At 36.2% G+C, this 9,671-nt stretch overlaps 1 protein-coding gene across 1 annotated transcript; it reads right to left on the bottom strand.

Moving 5' to 3' along the window:
* Positions 1 to 551: 551 nt before the first annotated feature.
* LOC102971043 (non-histone chromosomal protein HMG-17-like) lies at positions 552 to 946 on the bottom strand. The gene has a single exon (XM_042991907.1). The coding sequence runs from the start codon at positions 913 to 915 to the stop codon at positions 679 to 681; it is 237 nt and encodes a 78-aa protein (XP_042847841.1). The 5' UTR covers positions 916 to 946; the 3' UTR covers positions 552 to 678.
* Positions 947 to 9,671: the final 8,725 nt, after the last annotated feature.

Here is a 9,671-nt window from a genome sequence, read left to right as displayed (position 1 = left end):
GCACCAGTGTGCACTCCCACCAAGAGTCTAGGAGGCTTCCCTTTTATCTGCATCCTCACCAACACCTGTTGTTTCTTGTGTTGCTGATTTTAGCCATTCTGACAGGAGTGAAGTGATATCTCATTGTAGTTTTCATTTGTATTTCCCTGATGATGAGAGCTATTGAAAGTCTTTTCATGTGTCTGCTGGTCAGGTGTATGTCTTCTTTGGAAAAATGTTCATGTCCTCTGTCCAATTTTTAAAATAAGATTATTTGGGGGGTTGAGTTTTATAAGTTATTTCTATATTTTGGATACTAACCCTTTATCAGATATGTCATTCTCAAATATCTTCTCTCATTCTGCAGGTTGCCTTTCAGTTTTGTTGACTGTTTCCTTTGCTGTGCAGAAGCCTTTATTTTGATGAAATCCCAGTAGTAGTTTATTTTTCACCTTTGTTTCCCTTGCCTCAGGAGACATATCTAGTAAGAAGTTATTGCAACCATGAATGGATAAAGAAGATGCCATATATATATATATATATATATATATATATATGCTACGTTTTTATAAAACTTGATAAAAATAGATAAAAAATTGATAAAAAATAGATGTCAAGCTGTACAGTTACCAGAAGTACACAGTTATCAAAAATGCACACACTTCACTTGGCATCTCCAGCACCTTCAGCTTTCTGTGTCTAGTCTGTTTTGGCATCTCCATTTTCTGCAGGGTTACTCCCATATTTGCCAGTATCAGCTTTTCCTCTTTTTCCTCCGGGAATCTTTTCTCCCTTCTTTACAGGGGCCTTTTTAGGTTTGGGCTCTGGATTTGGAGGAATAGGTTTAGCAGATAACTTTGCAGATCTTCTCTGTGGCTTATCCTTCACCTTGGCTTTATCTCCTTTAGCATCCCCTTCAGCCTTTCTCTTGGGCATAGTGGTGACAGTGGTGGGACATAGGCATAGGCACTGGGCACATGGATGAAGTGGTGTGTGGGCTTTGGCCAGTCTGGGGTCATTCTTGCCCCCACTTCTTCACACTGCTCTTTTATGTACATATGAATATAATGGAGTATAATAGAAAGAATAGAATATATAATAGAATATTACTCATCCATAAAAAAGAATGAAATCTTGCCATTTGTAACGATGTGGATGGAGCTAGAGACTATTATGCTAAGTGAAATAAGTCAGCAGAGAAAGACAAATACCATATGATTTCACTCATATGTGGAATTTAAGAAACAAAAGAAATGATCAAGAGGAAAAAGAGAGAGAGACAAACCAAGAAACAGACTCTTGAGAACAAAATGCTATAGAGAACAAAATGATGGTTACCAGAGGGGAGATTGGAGGGGGGGATTGATTAAATATGTGATGGGGACTAAGAAGGGCATTTATTGTAATGAGCACCAGATGTTGTAGATAAGTGTTGAATCACTAAATTGTGCACCTGAAAATAATATTACACTGTGTTAAGTAACTTGGATCTAAATAAAAACATTAAAAAATAAATAAATACTATTTAAATAGATTTTTAAAAGTCATGGGGAACTACCTGACTAACCAGTGCTCACTGAGAGGAAAGAACATGTGCAACGGAGTGAAGAGAACACACATAAATAGTTTAAAGTTCAGAGAGAGATAATCAGGAGGTGCAGATTCTGAAGGAAGTTTCTGAACTGTACAATTCTGTGATATAACCATGATCTCAAAGCTTATTTTCAAAGGCAAAGATGGTAGTTCGTCATTAGCCACACATGGATTCATTTCAACATTTCATGTTGGTATCTGTATAGCTCTAAGTCCAATTTTTATCAGAAATTTTGCTGACATGACACCAAACTGGCATTGCTGTTACCAGGAGCATTATTCTATACTGGGGGTCAGCTAACCTATACTGTAAAGGGCTAAACAGTAAACATTTTAGGCTTTGCAGGCTCTATGATCACTGTCACAACTATTCAAAGCTGTCATTAATAGCAGCCATGGATAAAATGTAAATGGTTGAGTGCAGCTGTGTTCCAATAAAACTCAAAAACAAGTGGCAGGCCAGATTTGGCCCCAATGCATACTTTGCTGAGCTCTGTTCAATCCTATCCATGCAATGGTTAATATGGATACCTTATAGTGGGGGAACAGGTATCAATACAGCATCCTTGCCAGCGTGGTGAGATGGTGTCTAGGTCAGAACTTAGAGTTTAATGAGTTATCCCTCCACGGATGCTACATCTTCCAACATGAGAAGAAACATAACCCTCTGATCCAGGCTATAGGAATCTTTATAGTGGAATTATTACCAAGAAACACTATCTCCATTGCTGCAAGTTAGAGATGAGGACTTGAGGGAAGTAAACAGTAAAAAGAGTTTAAAGGAGACTTCTCAGTTATTTTTGGATGTCTCCTCTTTGAATAAATATTTATCCAAGATCATCATCCCTCCTTCAGCAGCAGTGAAATACAGAAGCCCTTTATACTGTCACTGCTGCCCCTGCCTCTGCTTACAACATTTAATGTGACTTCTTAACATGCAGTAGTATTTTACCATATGCTTTGTTGCACCCAAAGACCTGTGCATATGTTCCTCCACACTTTGCTGGTGAGTCCACTGGAGAAACCGTTCACTAACGAAGATTTCCAGTCTCTTCCCTGCAGGTGAAAATCCAGTGTACCATGTTGAAGATGCTGGTCCTATAAGTTGCCAGATAAAAGTTCTAGGCAGGAAGGCACATGAATCAGGAAAGTAGGCCACCCTTTCAGCGTGTGTGTGTGTGTGTGTGTCCACATGCATGGGGTTGGTGGTACTTACAGACAAGACAGAGCACAGTCACTCACTTTAAAAATGAGGATGAAAACAATGTGTTCAAAGATCCCCAAAGCTATCTTAAAACAAGTCTGAATGGCTGGCAGAATAAAACCTACTTTTGTTTCCAAACAGATTCAAACTTATAAGTACATAGGCAATGAAGGTGTAGACAGAACTCGTAGATTGGTCTCAGAAAGACATCCTGGGTTCTGAAAGCATTGATAAGTCCAATCTTGATCCAGCCTCTCTCCCAGCCCTTTATAGTTTTTAAAATATATTTATTAAATAGTCCTAGTGAGGGGAAAATATTCTCTCTGAATCTTATTATGTTGACTTTTTTATATCTTCCTTCCTTCAGTCAGAACAAACAATGCCTATGACTTCTTACCACCTAGGATAGTATTTTGCATAGAGTAGGCACTTAGCAAATATTTGTTGAATGAAAGAACAATAATCACATCAAATATTTGAGGTAGATGCTATAATTATCCCTTAGCATAGGTTAAAAAAACAAACCTAATGATCTTGTCCAAGAACACAACTCATCAGTGCTGGAGCTGGTTTAGCTGGTGCTTGTAAACATTCCATAGCATTTGTTTTATGTTAATCCAAACCATCCTTTCCACTTCATCCTGAATTTTACCTGGATCTGACCACCTCAGCACATGACATAGCTAATCTTTCACTCACTCGATCTGGCTGGCAAGTTACCAATGGAATAACTTGTAATCATTGTTTTTCTCCCATCGGCCTACTGTTTGGAAATGTTGGTGGCTGACGGGAGAAAATCAATGTTTGATAGAAATGAATGGTCCTATCCACAGCATTGCTCCAAGTTTATTGTCTCCAAGTTTATTCCTATTTTGGTATCATCTTTTCTTAGGTTATCCAGTTACCCAGAATTGAACTAATGCTCAACATATTAAGTTTGTTCAAATACATGAGTAAATCAGTAAGCAATTCTTTGATTTACAAAAGATTTGTTAATATACAAAGAAAAATACTGAAGTCTAAGAAAGTTAAGTACTTATTATTTAACTTATTATGTACTCACTGAGTTTTTCTTTACTCTTTTAATACAATGTTATAGTCTGAACCACAACCACATAAGAGTTAACTTAAGAAAAAACAGCCAGGGAGAGGAGCCTCTGTTTCCAAGTGATTAATCTTTTCTTTAACCTGTTTTACGTAACCCTCAGAGCAAAGAAACTTTATCAAAGGATTGAAAGTTATATAAACAAAGATCCCTTTATTTATAACTCTGATTCTCTGCGGGACAGGAAGTTCCAGCTTACATGTGTGCAGAGAGTTATACATATTGGTTACTCAATGTGTACTTTTAAAAAACTGTGATGATCTTACACAAGTGTAGAAGCAGCAGTGAATGGAGATGATGGTGAATGCTAAGGTAAAGGGAGTTCATTGACTTGGGTTGTTGTGAGTGCATTTCAGTTATTTTTGCTTAGAAAAAAATATAAGGCCAATTTAATACTTGGAAATATAAGACTCTTTGGGTTTTCTAATTATCTTGTCTATAATTTTCGGGTAGTGACAAGAATTCTGTGTAATGCAGGATCATGTAATTATAATAATATTGCTTGTTCACTCACAAATATATGGATATATACTTGGATTTTTTCTAAATATGCAGTTATAAGTGATTTGGAGCATTTGAAGTAAATCTAAATGATTCTGGATAATACTGCTTTCCTCTTGTTTTGCCCATGGTCTGAAAGACTTCTTTTTGTTTATCTGGTTCCTCCAAACCCATCCTTCTAGTTCTGATCAAGCTCCATGTTCTCCATATCCCTGTCTCTCTCCCATGAAATCCTAGAGCGTTAGCTGTCTATATTATACACATACAACACACACACACACACACACACACACACGGGTGTTTTCTTTAAAAATTCAAAAGTGAGAGTTATATTTTTAATAAAGCCAGATGACACAAATAGTATAAAAAGAAAAAGTCAATTTGGTATATATATTTTTACATTTCTTCCTATATTCACATAAAATATACATATATCATATATAATTATACATATTTATATACAAATGTTCCCCCTACTTTTTTTTTTTTAGTATATGTGCTGCCGAAGCGAGCACTCCCCCTACTTTTATTCACATGAATAGAATCATCATTATATATGTGACTTACCTTGTTGCTGTATTCATTCAACTGTGTACCATGAACATTCCTTTAGGTCCACACATATATCTAAATCATTCTTGGCCTGTATCTCCTTAGAAAGAAACATGTCCATTTCTAGAGAACAGATTTCCAAAAGGGAAATTACAGAACCATTGCACCCTGCAATTCACAACTTACCATTTTTATACCTAATTTGATTAAATATTATACATTTCCATAAATTTTTTAATTTATTATATTAATAAATGAGAATATTGTGTTGTGCTAAGTTGCATTTCTTTAGCTATTAGTGAGATTTGACATTCTTTTACAAAAAGCTTTTTATAAATTTTTTGGGCCATTGCATTTCCTCTTTTATGAACCCCAGCTCATACCCATGTTTGTCTCTTTTCTTGTCAATTTGTAAGAGTTCTTTTTTCACATTAGAGATATAAACCTCTGCCTCTTGTATATATTTCAAATCTTTCCTCTATCTCTTTCTCTTTCTTTCTTTCTTCTTTTTTTTTTTTTAACCTTACTTATGGTACTTTTTGGCCTTTGTGTAATTTGCATCATTATGAAGTCAACTCTAAATTTTTTCCATTATTGTTTCTTGTTTTTTTTTTCTTTTTGGAAGAGTTTTTTCCCAATCCTAACACTCCTACTTTTAAAAAATATTTTCATTTTTTACATTAAATCTTCAATCTATTGCTCTTTTCACTTTTGAACATGACATTAGGGAGGGCTAACAGTCTATTTTCTTTCCAGAAGGAGATCTAATTATGATACAATATCATTTATTACACAAGATATATTTTTTCCTGATGAACTATTATTGAAGTATTTATCTTTTTTTAAATGTTTATTTATTTTTGAGACAGAGACAGAGCACAAGTGGGGGAGGGGCAGAGAGAGAGGAAGACACAGAATCTGAAACAGGCTCCAGGCTCTGAGCTGTCAGCACAGAGCCTGATGCTGGGCTCGAACCCATGAACCGTGAGATCATGACCTGAGCTGAAGTCGGACACCTAACCGACTGAGCCACCCAGGCGTCCCTGAAGTATTTATCATATATTACATTTTCAATTTTACTGGATCTAGTTATGGACTCAGTCTGTGCCAGAGACTTGTTTGCCTGCTTTTTTGCTCATGACTTACTCTTTGAATCACATTAATGCTACAGATTTTAGCATCTCCTATGGCAGGTGCCTACCATCCTTTTCAATTTCAGGGCAAAGACATTGTTTTGCCCAACCTCAAGCTTAGTGAGCATGATTTTAGAGGTTTGCTCAGAGTGCTTTATATTTGTCCTCTACAGTTTGGAGGATTCAGAGACTGGTCTGATTCCTGCTAAAAAGTCTAGAAGGCAAAGAGCGGAGGTGGATCCTCCTGCCAGGAGGTGGAAGGAAGCAAGGGCTACATTTGAAAAGGAGCAACATCCCAGTCAAGGGTGGGTCAACTGGTTTGAGTCTGTCTTAAGTCTGGCTAATTGGATTATATGGAACAATGATGAGACCTGAGTAGAGAGGCTAAAAGTGTGTCCTACAGGTAAAAATTTGAAGGAGAACTTGTGTGTGACTAGTCAGAGGAAGTGCATTTACCCCACCGAAGATACTGCACATTAGAGATCACAAATGAAGGGTAACATCTCCAAAGACCCACAGAAATGGCCGGGAGAGTCTGTTTTAAATTGCTCTCTAGGCCAGAGAAAGAAAAAATGACATTACCTGCCTCTTTAACTTCCCACACCAAGTTTCAACTCCGGAGGACACAGAAGCAGCCTTGCTTCACTGTGTGGGAAGAGCTGCAGTGGGGCTAGGGAGAGAGGCCAGGAGAAGCTAGAGCAGAGCATAAACAAACTACCTGAACCCTTTTTCCCACCTGGAAGATTTGGATATGTTGTAGTGGGAGGAAAGAAGCTTCAGTTTAAATGAAGTTCAAAGTCATTTTTGTGAGACTAATGTGACCAGAGGGCTTTTATTTTTCTTTTGAAAGTCAACAGAAAGTAGTGCAAACTGAAATTCCACTTAGTATCAGGAGAAGAACAGGTCCCATAAAATCATTTTATAGTCAGTGGAGGGAGAAGAATAAGGCTTATTCTCTGATGTTATAAAGACCATTTGTTCAAGGGATTTGTACTTGTGATCAATTTCTAATGTAAATAATAGGGTGGATTATTTAAATTTTAAAGTCTTTTTTCAACAACACATCCCTTTCAGTAAACATTGGCCTTCTTCTCAGAAAGACACCAGGATTATATATTTGCCTGCCTTCAACCTTCCCTTTACTTCAGTATACTGTTGCTAGTTGCTCTACTGAAGTATTTTCTACACATATGTAGTATCTTACCATTTAACCTAAAGACATCTTTATGAATCATGAGAATAGATTTAGCTTTACAAGTATGTCATCAATTCCACAGGATAGGGATTAGTAAGGACAGTTGAAGCATGTGACTCAAACTTGGGCCACGTTATAAAGGGAGTTGTTTTCTAAGTGGAATTATCATTTATAGTAATGATGATAATTTCAGAGATTTATATAGTATTTTAAGTCTTCAAAATAGCCATTTGTTTTTTAAAAGACAGGATATAAATAGAATTGCATGTCCTATACTGAAATGAGGACAGAATGTAGAAAATGTCTCAAGAGTTACAGGGGTACCTGGCTGGCTCAGTCAGTAGAACATGAAATGCTTGATCCTGGGGTCATGTGTTTAAGCTCTGCATTGGGTGCAGACATTACTTTAAAAAAAAGTTACTTAATACAGCTATTCAAATGCAGAACAGGATAAGATGAAGCTCAAGCTTGACAGCTTTTTAGTCATTTTGTCTAGCAACAGAGGCAGCAAGAGCTACCAATTATTGAAACTTATAATGTGTCAGGCTTTCTGACAAGTACTTTGCATCATTTGTCTCCTTTTTCATTACATGCCATGTGGATGTCTAATCTTTTCAGGATCCACCAAGAAGATTTATACATCCCTATTTGAGTCAATTCTAGAAAGCCTGACAAGATCTACCTAGATGGTCCCTTAGCAGTTCTGGAAAATCAGAGGTATTCAGGTTACTTGGGTTTAAAAATTAGAATTAATTCAGATATGGCAGTGGGAGCTTAGGTGCTACAAAATGTCATCTAATATGTAATGTAAATCGCATCATATTTGTAATCCAGGAAAAGAATGAGAGAATGTAGAATGGGTTCTATATTAGTTTGGTTCACCAACATTTTTGTCTTATAAATTATAAATATTTTTGTCAGTAATAATATATGACTTCATATACTTTATGAGAATATAATATGGCAATCCAGCGATCACCAAACTGTATAACTTTTATTTACATTCTCAATGGAAAAACAGCTAATGAAATAAAACTGTGAAAAACCCATAGGAAATACCTCATTGTAAAGACATCCTGGTTTCCTTTCATATCCATATTCTTTTATTTATGTATGAATGTTATTTTTTCTTCATTTGCTAGTGACACATTGTGGTTTATGTACTCCTTTATGCTGTGAATCTTGACGTTAAAGTCCAGCAAATGGGGCCAATTATAGGACTACTTAATATCTAAATTCACTATGAACTACAATGTCAGAAATATATATTTGAGTAGTGAACAAATCTTTGATCTTCCTATCCCATCTTTTGCCATATTTATCTGACAGAATAAATTGTTTACATACATAAGGAAAGGACAGAGGGTAGACTATGTTCCATGTTTCTATTTTCCAGATGGGACCCTGATCATTTGCTAACCTCTTACATCAATATTGGATCTTAACTTCTTAATAATCTCATCTGTATATGCAACTCATAATCACGTTTTTGTGTATTTCTATCAGCTAAATTAAGTTTTAAGTATTCATTCCTAGAAAAGGCTAAAAAGAAAGGTGTGTAAGTGGTAATAACGCCTTAGCTTTTGTGAGGCAAAGTTCCAGATAAAAACTTGTAGAAAAATGTAACTGTATGTGTTATGACTATTTTTAGATATGTAAACACTTTGTCCTGATGCTTTCCTGTATTACAGTTGGAAAAACAATTTAGCTCAGATTACTGGTCACAGTGACTAAGCTCATTTGGTAGAGCAGCGCATTATCTGTTTTAGGTGATTCTGCTCTTAAACGCAAATATACCAAAAGGGCAGCATGTGCTAGAGATGTGTAGACGTAAAGGATGGTTAAGTACCTGAGCACATGATGTGCTAAAACAGCCACAGTCAAGCGTTCGTTAGATTGTTGTATGAGGATGTTCATGATGATGAAGAACAAATGGGTCTTCTCTATATTTGAATAGGCTCTAGAAGACGAATCCTACACTCACAACTTTTCTCAGCTGTAGCTGTAGGGTCTCCTAAGCATCCTGATTTGAGTTTACTGTTTTCTTATTTTTTACTTGGAAGTCTTAGAATCAAGGTGCAGCCAAACGTGAACAGAGTGAAGTTGTATCAGTATTTAATACCTCATGTTCTGGTCAAGGCCGTATCTTGGAATTGAGCTAATAATAATCACAGCTCAAAGTTGCCAAATGTAGTATAGCCAGGTATAATTACATACTAAGTGATTTCCATGCATTATCTCTATCCTTTCATCTCTACAGAATAGATTATCTTTTTCATATATTAATGAAGGAATTGAGGTTAAAGAAACTACGAAATGTTTTCAAAGTTTCGAAAAGAACCAGGATCCTAACAAAGGTCAGCCTGATTCCAAAATCCACCCTTCCCACCACACCAGCAACCTCACTGT

Source organism: Panthera tigris, chromosome B4 (genome assembly GCF_018350195.1).
Source record: "Panthera tigris isolate Pti1 chromosome B4, P.tigris_Pti1_mat1.1, whole genome shotgun sequence".
NCBI lineage: Eukaryota > Metazoa > Chordata > Mammalia > Carnivora > Felidae > Panthera > Panthera tigris.
Note: the sequence above shows the minus strand (reverse complement) of the source record. Positions and strands in the feature narration are given on the sequence as shown.

Coding starts and splice junctions, on each gene's coding strand:
- LOC102971043 (XM_042991907.1), bottom strand. CDS start 915: ATGCCCAAGAGAAAGGCTGAAGGGGATGCTAAAGGAGATAAAGCCAAG.